At 49.3% G+C, this 26,030-nt stretch overlaps 1 protein-coding gene across 3 annotated transcripts in view; it reads left to right on the plus strand.

The window, feature by feature from the left end:
* PCSK6 (proprotein convertase subtilisin/kexin type 6) overlaps window positions 1–26,030 on the plus strand; it is a 186,251-nt gene that overhangs the window by 40,982 nt on the left and 119,239 nt on the right. For all 3 annotated transcript variants that reach the window (XM_027570880.2, XM_027570881.2, XM_027570882.2), the window contains exons 2-6: window positions 5,475–5,579; window positions 20,480–20,590; window positions 21,139–21,282; window positions 22,497–22,573; window positions 24,993–25,081. In XM_027570880.2, coding sequence (XP_027426681.1) covers window positions 5,475–5,579; window positions 20,480–20,590; window positions 21,139–21,282; window positions 22,497–22,573; window positions 24,993–25,081 — 526 coding nt within the window. The remainder of the gene's footprint in view (window positions 1–5,474; window positions 5,580–20,479; window positions 20,591–21,138; window positions 21,283–22,496; window positions 22,574–24,992; window positions 25,082–26,030) is intronic.

A 26,030-nucleotide genomic window follows, 5' to 3' on the forward strand; every position in this document is an offset into this window, starting at 1 on the left:
GAAAGAGAAAAGGCACTTACTGAAATTTTATGTTATGACTTGAAAAAAAAGACACCTTGTAGACTAGAGATCAGCTTCATTGATGGAGAGCCAGGTGAGGTAGGTTCTGGAAGCACTCAGAGCTGAGCAGGACGGGGAGGCAGCCTGGGATGCTGGGGGAAGAATTTCTCTTCCATTCTCAAGGAGGGGAAGGAAGGGGAGGCCACCGGGGCCCTCAAACAGCAGGATTCTGTGGGAGACCCTGTACCCTGTGTTCATAAAGGGAGGCTGCTTCCATCCTGGCTCGGGACGTGGTTCACAGAGCACATGAGTGGTGACCACAGGAGCACAGGGGGGCCTGGTATAAACACCACCCCGGGCCATAGCGCGGGATGGCATGGGATCGATCGCTAGGCCTGCCAAGCCGGGAGGAGAAGCTACTTAGTGCAGAAATCAAATCAAAATAAGGATGTTTCCTCACTTAGGAGATTACCTTGAATTCAAAAAGTCTTTATGCTGCCCCTGTTTTTCTATCCATTCTTATGATTCCGGCTCTTGTCAGTTTGACCCTGAAGGTGTACCAAATGTGTTGCAATCATCCTAAACCCGAATTTGTGTACTGTAGGTCATTTGGTGTCAGGTCTTGTCACCTACTCATCTGTGGGTTGAGAGGGGAAATTGCTGGTTCAGGAATTGGGAAACTCTGAGGGTAACAATGGGGCTTAACTCCCTGGGCCTGTTTTCTTTCCCATCTGTAAAATGGGGCCGTGCCCATGCTTCTTTCCCATACCCTCATCTGTAGGTCAGGGCCACAGAACGATCAGGTGTCCCTCATGTTTAACCAGGCTAGTGGCCATGTCCCCAGTGACCCTGCTCGAGAATGGGAGCTTTCCAGTCTACAACCATACCACCCTGAATGTGCCCGATCTCATCTGATCTCGGAAGCTCAGTAGGGTCAGGCCTGGTTAGTACTTGGATGGGAGAATGGGGGCTTCCCAGCCATCCCGCCCTCTTAGCTCCTGTAGATACCCAGAGATCTAAAGGAGCAACTCCCCGAGTTGGGAGGGGCATACCTGGGGCTGACACTGCTGTGGCAGGCAAGCTGAGGACCAGAGAAGGACCTGTTCATCGTCATGAAGCCATGTTCATCGTCAGAGCCTTTGCTGGACTCCCAAAATACACCCAGCAGCAAATGCTCTAAATCATAGGTTGGTAGACTCTCTTCTTCTTCTTTTTTTTTTTTTTTAGATTTTATTTATTTATTTGAGAGAGAGAATGAGAGAGAGTGAGCATGAGAGGGGGGAGGGTCAGAGGGAGAAGCAGACTCCCTGCTGAGCAGGGAGCCCGATGCAGGACTCGATCCCAGGACTCCAGGATCATGACCTGAGCCAAAGGCAGTTGCTTAACCAACTGAGCCACCCAGGCGCCCTGGCAGACTCTTTCTGTAAAGTCCACATATGAAATATTTTAGGCTTGTGGGTCTCTGTAGCAACTCCACAGTTCTGCCATCGTATTATGAAAACAGCCTCTGGCAGTAGGTCAATGAATGGGTGTGGCTGTACTCCAGTAAAGCTTGATTGATAAAAATGAGAGGTGTATATATAGCCCAAAGCACTGAAAACAGGGTCATGAACAGATGTTTGCATACCCATACTCATAGCAGCATCATTCACTACAACCAAAGGGAGGAAGCAATCCATGTGTCCATCAGTGGATGAATGGATAAACAAAATGTGGTGCACACATCCAAGGGAATATTATTCAGCCTTAAAAAGGAAAAATATCTTGACAAATGTCACGACATGGATGAACCTTGAGGACATCATGTTTAGGGAAATAAGCCAGTGACAAAAGCACAAATGATTCTACTCATACGAGCTATCCCAAGCTATCAAACTCACAGAGACAGCAAGTAGAATGGTGGGGAGGGGGGAATGAGAGTTAGTGAAATGGGTGCAGTTTCAGTCTGGGAAGATGAAAAAGTTCTGGAGATGGATGGTGGTGTTGGTCACAGAACATTGTACTCAGTGGCCTTTAAGCTGCATGCAAGCTTAAAAATTGTTAACATGGTAAATCTTATATGATGTGTATTTTACCTCCAAAAAAATAAGATAAATAGGAGGCAGACCAGATTTGGCCCATGGGCCACAGTTTTCTGCTCCCTACTCTGAAAGAACTGGTATTTTATTAACCACAGCTTCTCTACAGGCTTTGGGAGGACAGTCGTAACCCTACCTTGGGGGCATCACGTTAATCTGGTCTGCAAACTATGTGTGCCCACCAGGGAGTCAAGGCTCTCCCTCCTGAGGATCTGGGCTCTTCTTCCTCCCCTCACAGTAATTCCAGTATCGGGTGACGCTTTCTGTCCCACGCTGCCCTGAATTACACTATCTGGCCTCAAATCTTTGGTTGTGAGGAAGGACTGTGGCTGCTTCCCTCCCCCTCAACCCTACTCCATAAGGACCCAGAGGGTGGACAGAGGTACCCAGAATCTCAGAAGGACCCTTCAGCTGCTTTCAAATTTATGAACGGCAAATGCCCTGACCCCCTCGCCTTTTTTTCTGAAACACATTCCAGCTTCTTCTACAGCTAGCTTTGTAGGGGCAGGAGGACAACCTGGGCTGGTGTCCCCTTCTCTGCACTGGGAGTGGACCTTCCACCCCCATGCTGGGCTGGACAGAAGTTTCCAAACAGATGTGGCATCGGTCACTGATGCCACTCGATCAGCACTATGGGGGAGCATCTCTTCTTCCAAAGGATTGCTCGAGCAGAACAACTCTCATTAGCTCAGACCCTTTGAGCCGTTGCTAAGGATGGTCATGGTGGCTCAGTGGCAGGAAGCTGGATGGCCTTGGGGTTGGTTGCCTCTGGCCCAGCGTGGCTGCCCTAAGGCCAGGTGCTGCCCTGAATGGCTTTCAGGACCGCCCTGATATGGGTTTGCTTAGGGTCAGCAGCTCTGCAAGCCATCCATCCCTTTGCCAGCAAATTTGATTCACCTCTTAGTTTCTCCATGTCCCTGAATGGGAATTGACTTGAATGCCCAGAGTTAAAAGACCAGAAGTCGTGAAACATCGCCCAGGGATGGTGGCAGCTCAGAAGCAAACAGGCTGATTGAATACGGCTCGAAGTTAAGACTCCATTATTGCTTCTGGTTCTAAATCACAGCTCTGGCGTGCGTGAGCAGGAGCCTTTGACATATATGGCGATTAACTCTGTTGAAGAAGTGAGCAAGGTGACTTATCTGTAGGAGAAATAAAAGTGCTTTTGTGCAAAATAGGGCCAAAATCATGAGGTTTATGGTCGTAGGAAAAAATGCCTCAAGGTAGAAAATGAACTGAGAATGTTCATTGTGGAAAACCATCTGTTGAGCACTTACTACCTGCTGGGCACTCCACTTGCTCTCTCTAGATTTATGTAATTTAAGTCTTACAGCAACCCTTCAAGGCAGTAGTTCCTGTTTTCATGAGGAAACTAAGACTCAAAGAGGGTCTTAAGCCCAGGTCACCCCGCAGGAAGGGGTCAAGTTAGAATGCAGACCCAGATTTGGCCAAAATCGAAAGCATCCTGGTCCCAATGAGGAGAACGGAGTTGCCGTGAAGAGGAGCCAGACAGAGAATCCCACCCAGCTCCCCACACCAACCAGCACTGGGTGACACCCACCAGATTCTAGACACAATACAGAGGATATCTGTTTAGTCCTCACGACTAATCATAGTATTCAGTGTTCCATAGTCGTAAGCAACAGGAACACACGGGAGCAAGCTTAAGTGAAAAAGGAGGCTTTTAATTTCAAGGACAAACAGGGTATCTCCTGCCACTCATGAACAGGAGGGAGCCCAGCTGCCTGGGATTGCTGGAAATGAGGGCGGGAGTGCTGGAGGACTCTGGCCTTGTGGAAGGATGTGGAAATGGCCACTCAGAGCATCCACATCCATCCAGGTCTCCCCCCAGGCCGGTCAGCCCTCCTGGGGTCAGGTCACAGCAGACAAAATGGCTTGAGTGAGGTGGGTGTAGCTAAAGGTTGTTGTGAGTTACGCAGACTTTAGTTATTCTTAACTCCAGTGGTTGGGTAGTTTTATCCCCACTTTACACAGAAAGAATCAAGAATCACAGGGGGCGAATGCCCTTGCCCAAGGTCACATGGCCAGTGGTGGTGAAGGGGGAGGGCAGGGTTTGAACCATGTTCATATCAGAATCACCACATGTGTGCCACTCTAGAGTACAAATTGTCCTAAATTCGTCCTTTGATCAGAAACTGGAAAAGAAACTAGGATAGTTTCGGCTGAGAAGGGCAGCTCGAAAGTCTGTGTAATATTTGGTCCAGTCTCATTTAAAAGGCTCTGCTTTCAAGGACGGTGACCAGCAAGCTAGTTTCAACAACCAGTAAAAGTCAGAACAAGAAACAGGTCTTCTGAGAACAACGTCCTGATACTCAAGGGTCACTGAGGCACGAGGGCCCGCCTGTCCTGAAGGCCACATCCATTGCTTCTCTTGGTTCTGTCCAGCCCTCAAGCTGAAATCTGTCTCGACAAACCACCCCTGGCAGAAAATTGGGACACCCTGGGCGTTTGGATGTTCTCATCTGACCTTTTCACAATCCCCAAGCAGATGGACCCGCGTGTTTTCTTTGGCTCCCTTGTTGCACTTGGGAGCGAACGTTCATTCTTAGATATTTCAGTTTACCCGTGGGGTGGAGAGTATGGAGTTTGTTTATAAATGAATATTTTGGTGCAGGCCTGACTTGACACTAACTTAGCTACTTCAGGGATGCTTGACCCTAAATGAACATTAATTCTTGTCTACAAAACTTGGCCAAGAGAGGACAAATTTTAAAGGCTATGAACTTACCACAAGATTTGGAAGAGCATATGCTTCATTGGAAATACTACCCTGCATTTTTTGTCCCAAAAGGAGTATCTAAATCCACCTTCGTGTTTGTAAACACTGAATATTGGCCAGAGAGATGAGTGGGAAAGCGTAATGGAGAGTGTGTGTCCTTTGGGAGCAGAACGAGTCTCTCAGAGAAGGGGAAGATTTTTGTGGGAAGGAGGATTTTTGAAGCCGGTTATAAGACTATTTACCGGGAGGCGCCTGGGTGGCTCGGTTGGTTGGGCGACTGCCTTCGGCTCAGGTCATGATCCTGGAGTCCCGGGATCGAATCCCGCATGGGGCTCCCTGCTCAGCGGGGAGTCTGCTTCTCCCTCTGACCCTCTTCCCTCTCGTGCTCTCTCTCTCTCAAAAAAAAAAAAAAAAAAGACTATTTACTGGGGGCACCTGGGTGGCTCAGTGAATTAAGCGTCTACCTTTGGCTCAGGTCGTGATCCCAGGGACCTGAGATCCAGCCCTGCATCTACTCTGCTCAGTGGGGAGTCTGCTTCTCCCTCTCCTTTGCCCCTCCCCCCTGCTTGTGTGCTCGCTCTCTCAAATAAATAAAATCTTAAAAAAATTTTAAAAAGACTGTATTAACTGATAACATCCTGCTTCTTGTTTTGCAGATTGGAAACCTGGAAGATTACTACCATTTTTATCATAGCAAAACCTTTAAAAGATCGACTTTGAGTAGCAGAGGCCCTCATACCTTCCTCAGAATGGACCCCCAGGTACAGATCTCTGCTCCTTGGATAGGACCCTTTCCTAAGGCCTGGAGTGTTGTTTGCTTTTAGTTTGGGTCTGTGGTTCTAAAAATAACTGAGTCTTGATTTTTAACGTGATGCTACATAGTCATTAGTTTTCCTTATCTGCTTTGAATAAAGCAAGACAGATACACAGCAACACATCAGACCATCTGAGTGCTCAAAATATTTGGTCTCTTGTCAGACTGGAGAATTTCAATTCTGGACTTCAGTTTGAAGCAACAATCAAATGAGTATATATCTATTGATATTTTAAATCTTTAAAAATCAACAAAACACACAGTAATCAGAGGAGATAAGTATATGAATACTACCCACAAAAGCAAAAAGATTAGGCAATTCAAGCTAGTGTTTTAGTAATGAAATCAGAGATTGGGCTGATGGATGTTTTTGTGACTGTCATAACACATGTCTTAATGGTTACCATGAATTTAAAAACTTGGGCAGTAAATATAACTGTTTTCCCCTTACAAATTCATGTGATCTTTGAGATTAGAACAAGTATAATTTGCCAAGAGGCTAACAATTTGTTTTCATATAATTCATGTTTATTGGGTCATTAATTATACAACCTCTCTGAATAGATTTGAGATATTATTTCACAAATGCCAGTCAACAGATACTTGGTAAGCTTAACACTTCAAGATGGTCAGGTTAGCTTTTGAGGACTTCGTTTCATTCAGCAGGTGATGTTGGAATACCAGCCATGGGTCAGGCTCTGTCCATAGCAGCACATTGGAGTGGGTGGTCAGGCTGATAGAAAATGAAGCAGTAAGTAGAAAAATAGGTGATCTGTCACAGGGTGATGAGTGCTAGGAGGGAAGATGAAGTTCATGTGAGAAGCAGTAGCGGTCCCAACAAAGAAATGAGGCCATTGGTAAATCATAGTTTTCGAACGTGGAAATCGCCTTCTCTTAAAAGCAATGTGCTAAGTGTTAGTTTGGGTTTCCAAGCTGGTACACAATACTATGTCTTTATTCCCACAGAATATTTATAATAAAGTTTCCGTGGAGAAATGGGTTCTTGGTGTTGTCCCAGGTCACCCCACTGACCATCATGGCTCCTTTTGTAATGGCTGAGCTGGGGGGCGGGGGGGGGTGGTGCGCGGGAGAGATGGGCTATCCCTGGGCACAGTACCTGAAACAAGCTTCTCCAGAGTATCACTTTGTGGTGTTCTGATTTCGAGCACATGAGAAACTGGTCCTCGTGGAACTCATTCATGTAATTGGGCTGTGACGAGGCAGACATGTCTTGTACATATTTCTGAGTTGATTTTATAGGCGGGTGGATGAATGGATGATAGGTGGTTAGATAGAAGGAAATAGGTATGAAGCATTATGCTAATCCCATTATTCATTCATAGCAGGGAAAAAGAATTCGATGTTTATTAAGGGACTGCTGTGTGTTTGAGCACTTTAACGTACATCAGCTCACCTGGTCATCGGGGGCTATGATTATACCTACGTGCGTTCACACTGTGGAATTGGAAGGAATGGGTTTTCAAAGGGGCTGGTATATTTTTTTCCTCTTGGAAGCAGAGCCAGATTGTAGTTGCTGATTCCCACAGAACGGGACAATCAGAGAAGGATGAGCAGACCCAATGCTTCCGTCAGTGTAAAATTGAGAGGAAGGGGTACTCTGTGCTGGTCACCAAAGAAACGTGCATTCTTTGAGGCTGCAACGGGGGTGCTGAGATTCACAGTGGCAGCATTGGTCAAAGCGTTGAGAAACTTCTGAGCTAGGAAGAGAGTTGCTGCCAGGCCCTCCACAGTTTCACTTCCAAGCAAACAGTGTGCTCAGTCTTGTGAAGACGACATGCTTATTCTTCATCGGAAGTCTTCAGAGTTATTAAATTGTGACCGCACAGATAGTTACAACAAAGGGCAAGCCGTTTGAATGGGGGCGCCCCCATCCCCCCACAGAAGCATGCAATGAGAAGATAATGGGGCAGTGCATTTCTTGGCCCCTTTTCCACAGGGCGTTCTGAGAATTTAGCAGTTTCTCCATTGTTAGAACTACAGCAGAGTTCAAATAGGCCCTGAGTTTTATAGACATCCTTTTTTTTTTTTTTTAAGTGACTAAATTTTAAAGCATTTAAAGGTATCCAGGGCACCTGGGTGGCTCAGTTGGTCAAGCGTCCGACTCTTGATTTCGGCTCAGGTCATGATCTCGGTCCTGGGATGGAGCCCCACGTTGGGCTCTGTGCTCAGCACAGAGTCGGCTCGGGATTTTATCTCCCCTTTTCCTCTGCCCATCCCCCCACTCACTCACTTTCTCTCTCAAAATAAATAAATAAATGAATCTTAACAACAACAACAGGGGTGCCTGGGTGGCTCAGTCGGTTAAGCATCTTCCTTCAGCTCAGGTCATGATCCCAGGGTACTGGGATCGAGTCCTACGTTGGGCTCTCTGCTCAGTGAGGAGTCCGGTTCTCCCTCTCCCTCTGTGCTCTCTCTCTCTCTAGTAAATAAATTAAAAAACTAAAAACAAACACAAACAAACAAAAAACCTAAAAAAACAAAACCCAAAAACATTTAAAGGTATTCAACTTGCCTGCACTTCCTTTCCTTCCCCAAATATTGATTGTGTACCTGCTGGGTACCAGGCCCTGTGCCCCAGGGGAAGCAGAGATGCCCACCCAGCTGGTGTCTGCCCTGGGTGAGCTCCCAGCAGAGCAGGGCACCAGAGTCGGGCATGAGATTGTTCGAAGCAGCAGAGAAGGAGCCCGGGGAAGGCTTGAGGGTGCGGGGTAGGTGTGTCCAGACCCGCTTCTGCTGCAGCATCTAAGGTGCGGGGCTTTTGAGGTGCATCCAGAGTACTCCGTTCCGTTTGGGACTAGGGCAAACCATTCCCAGCGATCAGCCGTGTCCTTGAAGGGACGAGAAGGAAGGATAGACTTTCTCTTAGCAAAGACTGTGGCAGTTAGGCTTCTTTCAAATAAAAGTCCCTTTTATACAAGAGCTTAATAAGCTCCTGGCACGGCTGCTATCAAAGCATCGTTCCACTATAGAAGAAAGAGAGAAAAGGTAAACAGCCTGCACATTCCAGCCCTGCCTGCCTCTTCCGTGCGATTGGAAACTGCTCTCTCGCAGCACTAATTAAATTTGTAGCCGCGGGGAAAGCAGAGAGACATCTGACCCAATTATGAATTCAGAATCGCAAGCGAAATCCCCCTGTTTAAATCAGTCTAGTTGAATACAAACCACATCAATTAGCTGTCAGTCTGACTGACTTAATATTTACTTGGCCTCGTCATTCTGATGAAATATTGGGCAAAACTAGCTGTTTTACCGAAGTGTTTCGTGTCACCTCTTCTTGCAGCGCTCCAGAACGCTTTCCTACACCAGTGAAGCATTTCGGCAACACCTAGGCATGTGGAGATTGTGTGATTAGTATTATTAAGGGAAGGACAAGATGAGTTAATATTATTCAGAGACACTGGAATGCAAAGTCACCGTTGGGTTCGAATGACCACACTGGAAATGAACATTACAGGGCTTCGAGTACAGTGCGATCGAATGCAGATGGTATTTTATTGTAATTAGCTCCAGCCCCTATTGTATAAAAAGCGCTTTGATAAGGGATGGAATTTACAATCCACCCCTACCTCACAAAAGAGCTGATAGAATGTACGTTTGTTACAAAACAAAACAAAACAAAGCAAAACAAAACAAAACAAAACACAAGCGGGGAGGGACTACTGAAGACTGAAGACTCCCTTTCACACGCACGCGAACAGACACACGCGTTTATTCAGCATTTTTCTTTTTTTTTTTGCGCGGATCCCATCCCAGAATTGTGCCGTCATTTTTCTTTACATTCTTAATTACCTTTACTCGATGCTTTTTCTAACCACCCTCGGAAAAGGGCCATTTTGCTCCAAGGGCTTTGTGGATCAGCCCTCTCCTTGGGAGAACAACCCGACTGTTCTTCGCGCGCGCAGTATCAGTCACTGGGTTTTTCCAAGGGCTGTCATTTAAGCAAACTGAAAGCATTTGTTTTTAACTTGTTCTTTTGCCAAAAGTCTGGAGAAGGGTGGATGTTACAGAAGCATCGGCCAATGGCTGTAAGGGCTCACAAATTTTTTTTAAATTACTTGTTTTGATTTTGTTCCAAGCTGGCTTATAGTTCAGCGTGGCTGGCTGCATCTTCCAACCCTTACATTTTAGTGCGATGACTGTGGCTCAGCCCTTCCCTTCCTTTCCGTTCTCAGCCAGATTGATGACAGAAATGGAAGGATAAAGATGTTATCAGGCAGGCCCTCCGTGGCTCCTTCTGGGGCGGTGGGAGCCTTCGGTTCGAGGCCTTATGTCAGTGTTTTAAGCTCAGAAGTTGGAAATGGTTTCTACGACCAGAGTAGGCATTCTGTTTTGTGGGATGGGACTTTGCCCCCAGAGTTTAATCAAAGCTCAGGTTTCTTTCCAGCAGTGATGCAACGTTTAAGCAGATCTTTCCACTAACCACAGATGGAGTTTTATCTGAGAGTTTTGTGTGCTAGAGCCATTCGAAGTGCAAATAGAAAGTTCCTGGCAAATTCAAGCACATAGACAGTAAGTGACCACGTTGCTCTCAGGGTCGATGAACTGGTAGCTGGGGGCCAAGGGCAGGGGAGGGCCGCCACCCAGGGTCCAATGGATTTGTCCATCTGAGGACAAGAGACATCTCCGGGTGCCTCTTCATGTTTTCAGGACGACCTGACTGGGTCAAGTGGAATGGCTACTCTGAACTGGTAAAAAAAAAAAAAAAAAAAAAAATTAGAATTTTAAAATACACTTCAAAAACACGGAGCTTTATTATTCCACCAGCACATTCGACGCTTCCGCCTAGATGCCTCACAGACATGTCAAAGTCCACGCGTCCCCGACCCAGCTGACCACCTCTGACCCTGCCTCTGTCTCAAAGAGAAACATCATCTGCATCCACGGCGTGAGCGGCAACCTCCCTCACACCACACTTGTTCCGTCTCCTATACAACTCTGCGCTGCCCTTGTCCCGTGTCGCTCCCCGCACCCCGGCCCGCTCTCACCTGGACCACTGCCCTGCCCCCCTCACTGGTCTGCCCTGGGCTTCCTCACCCCTCACCGGTGTGCTTGCCGCCCTCCCAAGAGATCCTGTGAAACACATATGGGATGCTGCCACTGGCCCTTGGGAGCTCCTTGCCTTCTTCCTCTGGCTTCTCTGTGGCCCCTGGACCCCAGCCACACTGGCCTTTCCAGCCCCCCTCATGTGGCATTGGCTCTTTCCTCCTGCAGACCCTGTCTCTTCCTCACTCGTCTCAGCTCCTGTGTGCCTGCCACCAGAAGTTAGCTCAGCATCCTCTGATTTGACCTGCTCTCCATACGGTTGTATGTTTATATTCTAGACTTGTGAGACTTCCTCACTGGATTCCAAGAGCGGAGGGGTCATGTCTGTTTATCTCACTGCTCTCGTCCCAGTCGGACACTTGAGCGTGGCAGGGCCAGAGAGGTTCTAGGTGGGGGCTCCATGTCCAGCGTTCGTTCCGAGCTGCCCGCGGTCACAGGTGATGCACCATCTTGAAGGGTTTAGTGGTCACGTGGACGTAGGAGAAATTGTGCTGTCCTCTTTGAGGCTCCCAGTGCACACAAGAGCAGGAAAGAAGCCTGTCCAGCTGGGCCACTGTTGGATTTACTTGACCACGGCCTCCTCCCTTTTGTTCCTGTAAACATCTGTTTCCTGGCCATTTTGGAAATAGTACCAAGATCGAGGGCCCAGGTGGGAGCACACAGGAGTGCACGGCAGTGTTTGGTGGGAGTGATGAGTGGTTTAGTGTGCTTGGAATCTGGTAAGCGACAGGGCCGGGGTTGACAGGAGCTACAGATGGTTCCCAGGGGGCTGGGAGCACGAGGCTGGGGAGACTGCAGTTTTCCAGATCCCGAGGAGAGGCCATGGGAAGGTAAGCTGACCTGAGGTGCAAGGGCTTATAGATAGAAGCATGTGAGCCCACCTCTTTCCAGTGGATTATAAAGTTCTCGAGGGCCAAGGCCACATCTGAGTTGTTTTTATTGCCTTACGAGTCTAGCAGACTACCCAGGAAATAGTAGACAGACGCTTGGTCAATGTTTACTGAAACATATCTCAGTTTGCACAGAGTAGGTTCACATAATCAAGGTATATCTGTTATCATTTGCTTATCCCCTTCTTTTTATATAACGACATTAGAAATGAGTTGTGGCCCGCCTTTGTAACATGATGACAAGAATCCGAGAAAGGGCTTGAATGAACTACCACACTGCATCGTGTACGGCGGTAGTGACAGTGCTGACCAGTGTCGACTTGGTGAACACCGGGGGTGGGGGTGGGGGGGCTAAGCCCTAGCCACCTGCCCTGTTGTCCATGAGTAGAGGCAGGTGATACTCAAGGGGGCACAGGACTACCTTCTCTTTCCTTTCAGCAGAGTAAGAACTAACTTACAAATGAACGAGGAGAGTCCATTTCCCAAAGTTCTTTCACACTTCCTACTCTGCGAAACGGGCAGAATGGGTGCTGTCATTTCTCACCAAGTGAAACAGTCATGGCCCACGTGGTTCGGCTTGGATGGCAAGGGCTGGAGATGGGTTTCGGCTCTGGCTGTGGGTGGGGATGTGGATTGGGGGCTAGGTCCCGGTTGCCTCCGCGACGTGGGAGGAGAAGGATGGTGGGTTTTTTGTTTTTTTTTTAAAGATTTTATTTATTTATTTGAGAGAGAGAGAATGAGAGCCAGAGAGCACGAGAGGGAAGAGCATCAGAGGGAGAAGCAGACTCCCCGCTGAGCAGGGAGCCCGATGCGGGACTCGATCCCGGGACTCCAGGATCATGACCTGAGCCGAAGGCAGTCGCTTAACCCACTGAGCCACCCAGGCGCCCTAGGATGGTGGGTCTTTAAGCTGAGTCAGGATACCCTTTATTTTGTTGGTTCATCTTCCTTCTCTTCTCCCTCATCGACTGCCCTGGCTCCTGGGTTTCCAGCTGAGCAACTGCCAGAGCAGCCCAGCATCCCCCACCCCGCCCCAAGGTGATACCCTCGGAGGGGCTCGGGCGTCTCACTGAGGGTAATGAGGCTATCCAGTCATTGCTTGCTTGGGGGGCTGGTCCCTCAGACCCCCCACCCCCAGGAACATAAGTGTGACTGCACTTCTCAATTCCTCATATGGAAAGCCCTGATCCACTTTCTACTCTGTGAGCCTAGCTGAATTCAATGGTTCATACCCATTTTGGAGTCACAGGCCCCTTTGAAAAGCTGATGAAAGTTCTGGATTCTTTCTCTCTCTCTCTCTCTCTCTCTCTCTCTCCAGAGGAAAAAAGAAATCATGTCCTCATGTCCACACTACTTTGCCTATAGTTTCTGGGGCTCCCTGGGATGTTCGCCTGTCCTTCCATTCCTGAGGGACCCTAGGCCCTAGGGGAAGAAGGCCCCAGCTTAGCTCCTGGCTCATTTCATGTGTGCATTAACCGTTGCCCATCACATGACAGGGGCCACCTTGCAAGCTGTAAGGTGACTTGCACTTGTCGGGGAGTATTATTTTTCTTTCTTTCAATTCTCCACTCCATGGGTTAGCTTCTTAGCTCTTCACCTGGTTGAAAGCTGGCCCAACGAACGTTGGGCCAAGGTGTTGAGAGGAGTCAGTGTTGACGGGAACCAAGATCTTAAGCATCAGAGACTATGGAGTACAAAGGCGTCTCAGAAATGGGCTGACCCGACCCCCTGACCTTACAGCTTGGAGGCTGAAGCCCAGGCAGGCCACCCAGCCTCCCACAGGCAGAGTGAAGACAGAGGGTTATCGTCTACATTCCTTCTGGTGAGCTTGTTCTCTCCTGGAGGAGGTCTTAGGATTTGGTGGCACCTGGCCCTCGGGGGTCTGGCCTCTGACTTCTTCCACAGCTATTTCCTGGCCTGCAGTCAGGGCTGGCTTGCACACAAGCAAGCAATAGAGGGAATTCCCTGTCCTTCAGCAACTACAGAAGAGGCTGCCCTTCACTTTGATGACACTAAGGGAGAAAGAAAAAAGCGAGCTGGCAGGAGCTATCTCCCACGCTCTGGATACAACCGTGCATGGAACACAGAACCTATACAGAATTAACTCTCAATAAACTGAGCATACCAGTGGGCACTTCAAGGGAGTTTAGCAACTCAGTTCAAATGCGTGCCCTTCCCCTGGAGGTAGCAGGGTCATGAGAAGGTGTGGGAGCAAGGATCTCTGCGAATGGCCTTTGTTGCCTTAGCTGCATCTCAGGGCAAAGACCCTGGAGCCCCCTTCTAGGACTTTCTAGCTCCTACCAACTTCCTCAGGCTTCTGAAGCCATAGTGGGTCCCCCATGAGCCACTGAGGGCTTTGTAGCAGGGCATGAGCACATGGTGGCTTTGGGTGGAATAGAGCTGGGCTTTCATGCTCTCGCTGGTGACAAGGGCTTATGGGAGGAAGCTATAAAACAAACAGTTTGTCACTTGTCGAGCCCATGACTGCTGTGCTGGGCCAGCTTCTGGTCTGGCAGCATGCCTGTGGCCCACAGGGAAGAGGATGTGCCCAGGGCTGCCCAAGGCACGTCTGCCAGAATGACACTTGGGACACTTTTACAGTTCAGTAAGCATTGATCACCCGTGACACCCACAGGCCATCTAGTGGGATCCTGCTCATTTATGTCCCCTCTTTATACACATCTTTACATTTTACCTTCTCTCTAGAATGGCATTCACCAGATGCCTAATTTTAATTTGACTTCTCAAGAAGAAAGATGGGGTGGGGGCATCCCCGGCAAAAGAAAGCATTGCTATTCACGTACCTTGGGAAGATGATGAAGTCTTCCGCATGCCTAGAATTCTCTTCCCCAGAGCAGATAACTTTCTATGATAAATATGCTGTAGGTTTAGCAAGAAACATACCCCCCCAAAAATAGATAAAAGGAAAAGGGTCAGTATGAAGTTCCACCTTCAAAACATGACTTTGAAGAAATCAAGACATTTTATACAGGTTTATACAGGTGTGCTAAGAGAGATGATTTGTGTTTGGGCCACACGTTTGGCAAACCTTGCTCTTGCCCCAAATCACTTATGGTTGATCTTCCACAAAAAAAAAAACAAAACAAAACAAAATCAGTCAAGGTCATCGGGTGGTCATTAAGACTCAATTGCATTTTCTTCTCTGAAATGTGTTTTTGAATAGTCTACTTGTGGTTATATTTGTAATCTGAAATGTATTCATTGAACTTCACTCCTGTGTTCAGGAAGCATTTAGTGAACTCCTTCTATATGCCACACATTGCCTGGCACACTAAAACACAGTGGTGAGGAAAACCCAGTCCTGCCCACAGGTCAGTGGGGAGCAGAGGGTGATCAGACGGACCCCCAGATACATCCAATCATGGACTGGCCAGTGCCAGAAGAATGAGGTGCGGGACAAGCCCTTGACCTCGGGCAGAGACTCACCGAAGTTTGTATTCATCCTGTGTCAGTTTTCAATTTGCCTTTTCCGTAAGAAAGAGGACGATACTTTGGTCCAGCAAAGCTTTCCTGAGCTAGTACCTGTTCCAGGGCAGGTGTTTGCTGAGAGCTGGGGAAAAAAGGGTGACCTCAGTCATCCCTCCTGAGAGGAAAGAAGGGCTCCTGAATAACAGTGTGCACATTGGGGGGGTGAGGGCAGTGGTAAAGAGACAGGCAGGGGAGTCTAGGAGCCCTGAGGGGGACCCCTTCAGTGGCCAGCCTGGATGTCGGAAAAGGTTTCCAGCACGTGTGGAGGTCCGAAGATGAATATAAGTAAGTGGCCCAGAGAAGGGGGAAGGGCACACGGCACAGCCCGGCCTGCTGGCTGTGGAAGGCCAGGTGAGAGTAGCCTGGGGGTAGAGTGAGGTTCACAGGGGAGAGGTAAGCAGGGCCGTGTGACCTGTCGGGCAGGGAGTGGCTGGGGCGAGAGCTACAGATCTGTATGCGAGGTGGTTCTAGCCAGAGTTGGCCCCGGTGGGAACACCAGGAGAGCTGTTCTGGGGTTGAAAATAGTGGTAAAGAGCAGCTGCCTCGAGCATCTCTCCCTGGCCCAGGGCACCTCCCAGGGCAGCCTCAGCCACAGGGGCCCCTCCTCTGGGGTCCCATGTGTTCTCATCACCAGCGACGAGAGGGGAGGTCTGGCCGAGCTGGGAATCCCAGATCCTCCATTAGCAGGACAGCCTCATGGATTCTTAAACATTGAAAAATCCCAGCCCTGATTAAGGCCACTATTGAAAGCTATATTACTCTCTGGAACAGCTGTAACAAATGGTGACACACTGGATGGCTTGAAATAATAGAAATTTATGATCTCACAGTCCTGAAGTCTAGAAGTCTGGAATCAAGGTCTCCATAGGGCATTAACTCCTCTGAAGCCTCCAGCTGAGAATCTTTCCTTGCCTCTTCCAGCTTCTGTTGGCTCCGGGCGTTCCTTGGCTTCTGGCTGCATCCCTCCCGTCTCTGTTTCTGTCTCTGTCTTCCCAAGGGCTGTCCTCCTGTCTTCTTGTATGGGGACACGTGTCATTGGAATTTAGGGCACACCCAAATAATCCAGGGTAATCTCATCTGGAGATCCTTAACTTAGTTACTTCTGGGTGGACATACCTTTTGGGAGGCCACCATCAACCTACTATAAAACCTATGGAGGGCCCTGGGTGGCTCAGTTGGTTGAGCATCTGACTCTGATCTCAGCTCAGGTCATGATCTCAGGGTCATGGGATCGAGTGCCACATTGGGCTCCGTGCTCAGTGTGGAGTCTGCTTGAGATTCTCTGTCTCCCTCTCCCTCTGCCCTTCCTCTCTCTCTCTAAAATAAATAAATAAATACAATCTTAAAAAAAAAAAAAAAAAAAAAGCCTGTGGGGAGTGAAGTAGAACGAGCAGGCACTTTCTTTTTTTTTTTTTTTTTAATTTTTTATTGTTATTTTAATCACCATATATTACATAATTTGTTTTGGTGTAGTGTTCCATGATTCATTGTTTGTTCATAACACCCAGTGCTCCATGCAGAATGTGCCCTCCTCAATACCCATCACCAGGCTAACCCATCCCCCCACCCTCCTCCCCTCCAGAAACCTCAGTTTGTTTTCAGAGTCCATCATCTCTCCTGGTTCGTCTCCCCCTCTGACTTACTCCCCTTCATTCTTCCTCTCCGAGCAGGCACTTTCTTGTGCGTAATATTCCCTCTTCCTTCAATCCAGTGATCTGAAGGTTTGATGCACGATCCATTGTCTTCATAAGAAGGTTGGGCTCAACCCTTACCAGGCATACTTAGGCCCTAAATGTATTTCAGTATGCTCCAGGCCCACTCCTTTGCAGACTTACTTGAGTTTAGGACTGATTTTCTGAGTTCTATGTCTGTGGCCTTGAAAGGTAGATCGTGTGTACTACTGTCTCCTCCCCTGCATTTTTCACCAAGAGAACGTCTGGACGCCTCCCCTGGAAGGTGAGGGATCTGGATAGAGCATGAGTGAATGTTCAATGTAAAGGGGCAATCCAGGTGTTTGTATAGAGAAATGGTATGAAGAATACTTGAAATCCCACAAAGGATCCTGGGCTGCCTTTTCTAAGAAAGATAATCACATGCGTCAAGGAAAACAGCCTCAGTGGGGTCTCCCTCCCAGCCTCGACACCCACCATCAGGACCACTTCACTGTTTTGCCCTATTTGTTCCCGAGTTCTGCAGAAGAATCATTGCATGAGTGACACCTCCTTGGAGATCCTAAACTACCCATCCCTTTCTCATAAATCACATCAGTGTTCATGAACAAAGACCCTCAGACATGCCTGTGGGAGGGTCACCCCTTTAGCAAGGACAGGCGCAGATACTGTTTGATGGGAGAGCTAAAGTTTTAGTCATGTGGTTTTGGGTTAGCACCTGTGACCTTGCTGGGCAGGCCAGATGGCTCCTGGGTTCCAGTCTGAGGGGCTTCTGCAGAACCCTGTATCTGAGCTGGGGGTGCAGGCAGAGGGTGCCTTGGTCCTGGATGGGACGCAGTGGTATTCAGGCATCAGACATACAGTAAGACTCAACACAACTTTGTCGAGCGAGCAACTGAATATGCAACCAGAGGGGCCGTACCGTCCAGAGGAATGAGGCCAGGTAGACCGGGCAAATGACGAGATACAAGCGTCTAGGATCCCCTTGTACTTCCCTGCACTTGGCTGAGAAACAAGGCAGTGACTGGAGCCCAGAGAAAGAAAATGGCAAGCAAGCCCAGACTCAGGGACCACTGGCCCAATCATCCTGTGACAGTGAGGTCACCTGCGATTCCATCTGAATAATTTGTTATATGTGGTTCCATTGGCCTGACAGTGCCTCGCTGGTTGTCAAAGACTTATCATGACCTGTTGCAGGAGAGAGGGTTTCCGCTGAGACCACGCTAGAGGGAGAGCCCCCAACTGTGCCATGGACCCGTGCCATGATAGCCTGCCCTCAGAACTCTGTGTTAAAGTTGGTTTTTACCCAGAGTCCAGCCATGACTGGGGGCCAGGATGCCCATAGTCTTTCATCCCACTAGGGGACTATCTTGTGACTTCCGGCAACTTGCCTTCCCATGTCACCTCCCTGATCTGGGCAAGTCACCCACTTGGGCTTGGAAGAGGAGAGTTCACCTCCTTCTCTTCTGTAACTGGAAGTGGGGCCTGGTGTCCACAGTGGTCAGAAGGTGCTGGATGTCAATAAGATGGGTGGTAAGTCAGTGGGGCAAGATGGATTGGGAACATGCCGGGGAGCTTGGGGCCATTAGTGGTACATGTAACACTCTATTTTGTAATTAGTGTTTAGCGAATTAGGAAATATTAAGTGTTTAATACCAAGTAAATCTTTCTGGTTCAGGCAGTGATGTATGGGGAAGTTGCAAAATGCCGTCAGAGGGTATTGTGAACAAAATGTCTCATTGTCTAGTTTTATTTTCCATGGAAGTATCTATCCATGGAAATCATAAATTATCTAGGACTTGGGGCCGAGGCTAGTTTTAGTGCCTAGCCCAAAATTGTTTTTGAGCTGTTTGTGGTGTTTCTAAGGAACCTGGTCTGTCTGCTGGTTCCTGAAACAGGAACAAAGCACATTGGTAGTGGGACAGGCTGTGATAACTCCTTTCTAAGCATTTTGTCCTGTTGACCCGTGTTGCCTTTCAGGTCAGTCCCCACCCTTAAATGTGAGGCTGTATATGGGGGTGTTCTGCATACCCCCTTCAGGACAGTGTGGCGAGGTTGAGGCCAAGAGAGGTCTGAGGGAAGACATCTTGCCCCTCTGCCCTTGGGTACCTTTTATTCCCTTCCAAAGTTGCCTCGGGTGGCTCCCCCGGGTGGCTATGCCAGCCTTGGGTCTGAGCCTGGGGTCACCAGCCGTGCCTGGTGTCCAGCGTGCCCTGGCCCCCACTGCCCCCACCCTTGAGGCTCCCATCCCCCACTCCTTCTCCTCCTCACTCCACCTTCCCTACCTGTCTGCCACTTCAGAGCCTGCATCACACTCTGGGCTGCTTGGTGGGAGCCCGCACCTAGAGCACAGACTCCCGAGAGCAGAGCCCCAGTGCCCTCACCCTGCCCATCTCCACCCCAGAGCCAGACCAGGCCCCAAAGGGAGCCATTACTGAATCAGGTGGGACCACGGCAGCAGGACCAGGAAAATGCTCCAGAATAAGATCGTAGTGATGACTGCACAAGATGGGGAATACGCTAAAAACCACTGACTTGGGGGCTCCTGGGTGGCTCAGTTGGTTAAGCGTCTGCCTTCAGCTCAGGTCATGATCTCAGGGTCCTGGGATCGAGCCCCGTGTCAGGCTCCTTGCTCAGTGGGGGAAGCTTCTCCCTCTCCTTCCCGCTTGTGCTCTCTCTCACTACCTTTGTCTCTCTCAAATAAAGAAATAAAATCTTAAAAAAAAAAACCCCATTGAATTGTATACTTGGGAAGGGTGGTTTCTTTTCCCCATGATCTTTTAAAAGTAAAAATAAAACAAACGTCTTCTACCTTGAACACGCACACATACACACACACACACACACACTGAAGTGAGTGCTTTATATACACCAGTTCATATGCCAGTGCCCCCTCATGACAATCCATGATGGTGCCCATTGTACAGATAGGCAAACTGAGGCCAGGAGGTTACTGGACCACTCTCAGTTTTACAGCTGGTTGAGTGTGGGCCTGGTTTTGAATCTAGGCCGCTAGGCTCCTGGATTCCTGCTCTTAAATATCATGCATACGCCCTCTCAGACTATTTTCCTTGGTTGTGAAGGCAGATCATGCCAATGGGAAATTTATAAAACCCTAAATTTCTAAATTTCTAAAATAATTTAGAAATTTTGAATTAGCAATAATGTCACCACCAAAGAATTGCGGCTATTAATATTTTGCCGTATCTCTTTCTAGATTTTTCTCTGTGCTTATTTTGGTACCATGTTTCCCGCGGCTGCTAAAAATTCCAACGTATGGATTACTGTAATTTACTGATTCCTGTCCTCTCTGTAGAACATCTTGCTTCCAACTTCCAAGAACCGTTTGATCAATTTCTCCCCTCTTCATACTTTTGCCATTCTCATACATGTATTTCCTTCATATTCAGGCCAAGGGTCACCAGACAATTCACTGGCAACTGCACAAGCTTTCACTCTCTCTCTCTTTTTTATTTTTTTAGTAGAATGATTTCAAAACCTATTTCCCCTGCCACATACACAAACGAGTTCTCATCTTTCAAATGTGGTCATTTTGAAGTGAAAAATGTCTCCTTGGTATTTACCGTCCAAGACTCCGGTGACACAGATATTCATGAAAAAGGACACTTGTAGCACCTGCCGAGAGACAGCAGACACAATCATGAGCTCCCCTTTAAAATAAAAAGGAACTGTAAAGAAATAAAATAAATAGTAACTGCATTTCTCCCTGCCAGGTAAAATGGCTCCAACAACAAGAAGTTAAACGCAGGGTGAAGAGACAGGTGCGAAATGACCCTCAGACCCTCTATTTCAACGACCCCATTTGGTCCAACATGTGGTACATGGTGAGTAGGGTGTGGGCCTCGCTGCCCCCAGGGCATTTGCACTGCAATGTTGCCGAGATGGCTTAATTTCCCCCCAGCAAAGCTAAATCCTCAGGGCAACTCGAAACAGACACACTTCCTATCAGTGTGAAACCCCTACTTCAAGGCTGTGTAGCACAGATGTTCTTGTGAACGGTTTAAGAATGAGGCGAGATGCCCCGGGGGAGTGGCAGGGGAGTCTCTGGGTGGGGGAGTGATTTCATGCAAGCTTAGGACTAAGTAAACAGTAAAGACTGAGAGCTGGCACAGGAAGATGATGCCCTAGGAAAATGAAAGATTGCCAGGTGTGGAAAAAGCACAGGGAGCCCTTCACATTTACTCTTCCTAGAAATGGGTGGGAGAAAGGGGTTGTCTGCTCTGTAGGGCATGGGGAAGTGTTTCCTCCTTATGTACTTAGGAACATCCCTGCTGGGTTTATGCGATGCAGTGTGTCCATCCTACGCCACAGTGTGGCCTCAAGGAGTCCGTGCTGGGGGGCGGGTGGGGGCTTGTGTCTTCTGTGCATACAGCACTGTGGTGACAAGAACAACCGCTGCCGATCGGAAATGAACGTCCAGGCGGCGTGGAAGAAGGGCTACACTGGGAAAAACGTGGTGGTCACCATCCTTGATGATGGCATAGAGCGGAATCACCCCGACCTGGCACCAAACTATGTAAGTCAAGCCTAGGAACGTGCAAAGATATTCAACCATGCTAATCATTCAATAAGTACAAATTTTAAAAACCGTAAGGTGCCATTTCTCCCCCACGCCCCCCCTCATTATATTAAATGATACAGAAAACCATGATGGGGAAGGTTGGCGAAACACACTTCCCTCTGCCATCCTGGAGCTGGGGGTTGCCCAGAAGGATTGGTCCAGATGTTTGAGGAGTCACATGTACTCCTGAGAATGGGTCCTAAAGAATTCAGAAACTTGGGTGGAGCTGGTCATCGGACTAACACGAGCAGCGTGAAACATGACACCATTAGAGCCTGGGCTCTGGACCCAGCTGCCTGGGTTTCTATTCTGGCTCTGCTGCTCGCTAGCTCTGAGACCTCAGGCAAGTTGCTTTACCTCTGGGCCTCAGTGTCACCATCTGTAAAATGGTATCTCATCAGGTTATTGTGAGGATTGAATGTCTTTGTAAGTGTAAAGAAGAGAGCCTAGCACACAGTGCATAGAATGAAGGCATTCAATATTCTAACAAGCCTACGTGTGTAGCAAAGGTTAAGTTCACCCATGTCATGTCTGTTTGAGAGACAGTTATGCAGCCCTTAAAAATGACAGTGTTGAAGTCAACAACCCGGGAGAGCTTTTCTGAAGTGTTTTAAAAGGAGAATGTGAAATGATGTGAATACCATGACTATGAGTATATAAACAAAGACACAAACATTAAAAATATAAGATAAAGGACATTCTGACACATACTACAACACAGATGAACCTTGAGGACTTTAAATGGAAGATGTCAATCATGAAAAAATCCAAATACTGTATGATTGTGCTTATCGGAGGCACCTAGAACAGTCACATTCTTAGAGACAGAAAGCAGAATGGGGGCTTGCCAGAAGCTGGGGGACTGGGGAGTGGGGAGTTAGTGTCTGGTGGGTGCCAAGTGTCAGTTTTGCAAGATGAAGGGGTGTGGGGTTGGAGGGTGGGGATGGTTGCATAACAGTGTGAATGTACTTAATGCCATTGAACTTTATACTTTAAAATGGATAGGAGGCTACATTTTGTCGGGTGTATTTTACCGCAATAAAAATGTATATAAGATGATAGTTAAGGAAGAGAGTACCAAGTATATGCTTTTCTCTACTTTCTAATAGAGGCATAAAAATCATTTAAAGCATGCTACGCCATTTTAGTCACTGAGATTTCTTTCTTAGGATTCCTATGCAAGCTATGACGTCAACGGAAATGATTATGACCCATCTCCACGCTATGATGCCAGCAATGAAAATAAGTACGTCACTTTGTCTCCTCCTTCCTTGCTTCCCTGGCCCTCTCCCTGAAGAATCACTATTGAACTGGCCCCAATAGGGATTCCAGAAAGGTGATGGGGCTGCCTGGTCGGTGTCTGGGGCTTACCCAGGAGCCAGAAGCCGGTCCAGGCACAGCCCTTCAGGCCTAAGACGGCCTCTGTGGGTTTCGCCTCTTCCTGAGGGGTGTCACCTCTGCGGGTCAGCTAGAAACGGATATTTGACTAACATTGTTCCTGTTTCCAACCTTGTGTCCGTGACCAGCTGTGTGAAGACAGCAGTTTGGGGGCACCTGGGTGGCTCAGACGGTTAAGTATCTGCCTTCAGCTCAGGTCGTGATCCCGGGATCCTGGGATCGAGCCCCGCGTCGGGCTACCCCCTCAGTGAGGAGTCTGCCTCTCCCCTCACTCATGCACTCTCTCTCTTTCTCTCTCTCTCTCAAATGAATAAACTCTTTAAAAAAAGACAGCGGGGGGCGCCTGGGTGGCTCAGTCGGTTAAGCATCTGCCTTCGGCTCAGGTCATGATCCCAGGGTCCTGGGATCGAGCCCCACATCGGGCTCCCTGCTCAGCGGGGAGCCTGCTTCTCCCTCTGCCTCTGCCTGCCTGCCTGCCTACTTGTGCTCTCTCTCTCTCTCTCTCTCTCTGTCAAATAAATAAATAAAATCTTAAAATAAAAAAAATAAAAAAAGACAGTGGTTTGGCCTGTTTGAGCACAGAGGTCACATGCCTGAGCTCTTTTGTCTCTGTCTATGACCTTACGAGAGAGGTGGAAGGGGCATGAGTGGTGTTGGATAAATTTGGATAAATCTGGGTTCAAATCCCAGCTCTACCATCCCTGGCTGTGTGGCTCCGTCTCAGTCTTAGAGACTTTCCCGTGGAGACCATGCTCCCTACCTCCCAGGGTTGTGGGAGGGGTGAGCGGACAGGTGAAGAAACTGTGGGGGTGCAGTCTAGATAGTTGTTTTCATCACTTTGCAAATGAAGGCAGCGGGGCCTGGAGAGATGAGGTGACTTGTGTGCTGTAAGTGACAGCCCTGGGGGGGTCGAGTCCAGCTTCGCAGACCTGGCCTTGGGCGTTACTTCGCTTTGTCCTGCCTGTCTTTTCTCTGTTGGCATGCCCCGTGCCCCGAGCTCTTACCGTTCCTCCAGAAATATTTAGAGGAAAAGAACAAAAGCCCCTTCTTTTGTCTCCCAGCTGACACAAAGCTTGCCAAGGTGCCTTCTCCCTCCCATGTAGTTTGCTTTTCTGTAGATTCCATGGTGAGGTTCAAATACTGGTGCCCACGCCGTGCTGTGCAGGGAGGCTCAGCCAGGCTGGTGTGTTCAACACAACAGAGCCCAGAGCTCCCCAGAGCCTGTGGAGGCCCCAGCCCTGAGGCCTGCTTCCCTGCCTCACATCCCAAGGTCATGGCCCAAGGTGCCCTTCCTGCTCAGTGACGAGCACGCCTGGGGTGCAGGGTGCCTCATTTCCCAGCCACACATCCAGGGGGCAGGGAGGAATGATCCAGACAGGACACGGTGACCCGTGAAGGGCAGGCTTGAATCTGGGTGAGACATGGAGCTCTGTGACACTGGGGACAGCCCTGGCTGGGGGGCTGCACGAGGTCCACAGAAGGACGGATGACTCCCTTCCAGAAGGCTAGCACGCAGACCCGGGACTGTTTTTAAAGGTGGTTTTAAATTTAAATCAATGATTCTAATCCCCGTGGACTCTTTTCAAAGATGGGCTGTTTAAACTTACCTGTATTTTGGCCTCTCTGCTAGAGGAATTGCCACGATGCAGCACATTGGAAAATGGGGTAATTACTGAAGAAAGCAATTTGTTTTACTGGTAATTTCTTCATAGTCCCCCCACTGCTGGTGAGTGTTCCGATTTAGAGCGTTCTTCCTCAGCTCCTGCTTAAGTGGCCGTGGAGGTGAGGGAAGGGCTGTCCCGAGGTGAGCATGGGGGTCGCAGGTGCACAGGGGACCCTTTAGTTCTCCTTCCATCCTGTCCGCCCAGCGGTTGTCTATGCTGCACCTGCAGTGTGCCAGGCGATGTGCTGTCAGTGATGCGAATGCATAGCTCGGGAGGAGGCCAGCCCCAGCAGAAGCCCCTCCCTTCGTCCTGTGGTTATGGGGAAGAGACGCCCCTGAGCAAGTGCTCGCCCTGTGCAGGGTGGCCCGGAAGGCCTTATTGGCCTGCCGGTGTGGAGTGTGGCAGGGGCAGGACTGCCCAGGGCTGGGCAAAGCCGGGTCTGAGGCTCCCTCCTGGAGGAGCGAACCGGCAGGGGGAGGTGGCGATGAGAGGGGCGGCAGGACAGAGGCTAACTGACTCTCCTCGCAGGAAACCTGAGCAATGCCTCGGATCCACTACTGATTGCCGGGCCGAGCCCTAACTTTGTTTTCTGCTTTGCTTCAGACATGGTACTCGTTGCGCGGGAGAGGTCGCCGCTTCAGCCAACAACTCTTACTGCATTGTGGGCATAGCATACAACGCCAAAATAGGAGGTAAGATCCGGGGGCACGCAGCCGGGGAGCTTCAGGGCCCGCGGCAGGGATGCTGGGCTGTCCCGTCCCGCCAGGCTCAGCAGCTTCACCGCGGCCAGCCTTGGCCCTCTGTGTCAGACACCACCCTCACCGCCCCCCCACCCCCCGCACTGGCCTGCAGCCTGGTGCCAGGCAGCCAGCACCCCGTGACCCGGGCCTAGGGGCAAAGGAATTGCTCACCGTGTTGCCCGAAAAGCCGCCGGGAAGGCGCCCCCTTTCTCTTCTCTGGCCCTGCTAGTCTGAGGCACCACGGTCAACCAAACCGCCCCTCCGAAAAGGCCACGCTGGTTCCCTCCTGCTCATAGCCCTGCAGTGGCTCCCTGTCACCTCCACAACGGAAGTCCCTGCTCCAGCCTGCTGGCCCACTTGTCCTGCCCCTGCCCCTCAGCTTTTCAGGGGGACCTTTGTTGTGGTGTCCCCCAGTCACATGTGGTCCTCCCAATTTAGGCCTGGGCTTACAGCATTCCTTCCATCACCCCAAAGCCTCTTCCCGCCTCTCTCCCTTCGGTTCCATGCCCACTCCGCTGCTCCTCGGCTTGTTCACCACAGCGGTGGGGGACCGCGTCTTCCGGGTCCCTGTAAGGAGCAATGCCTGACCCCAGGTGTTTCTGCCTCTCCTGTTTAACTTCTCCATTTATGAGTCAGGCTTCTCTTGCTAGGATAAGGCTTTAGAGCAAACAGTTACATGTCTTCTTCCCCATCTGAGCCTGGCAGTTTGACTATCCAAACTGGCGATCAACAGGTACTTCGAAGTATCAATTAGAAGCATTTCGTTGAGCTGGGAGCTGAGCAGGTGCATGCCATGGGCATGAATGGTCCTTGAGCATCCAGATGGCTTTGAGGCACCCCTGTCCTCACTTGGGACTCTCTCGGTTTGGAGGTGCTCATGCTCACTCAGTGGGTGTGCTAG

The sequence above is a fragment of the Zalophus californianus genome, chromosome 6, assembly GCF_009762305.2.
Source record: "Zalophus californianus isolate mZalCal1 chromosome 6, mZalCal1.pri.v2, whole genome shotgun sequence".
NCBI classification, from domain to species: domain Eukaryota; kingdom Metazoa; phylum Chordata; class Mammalia; order Carnivora; family Otariidae; genus Zalophus; species Zalophus californianus.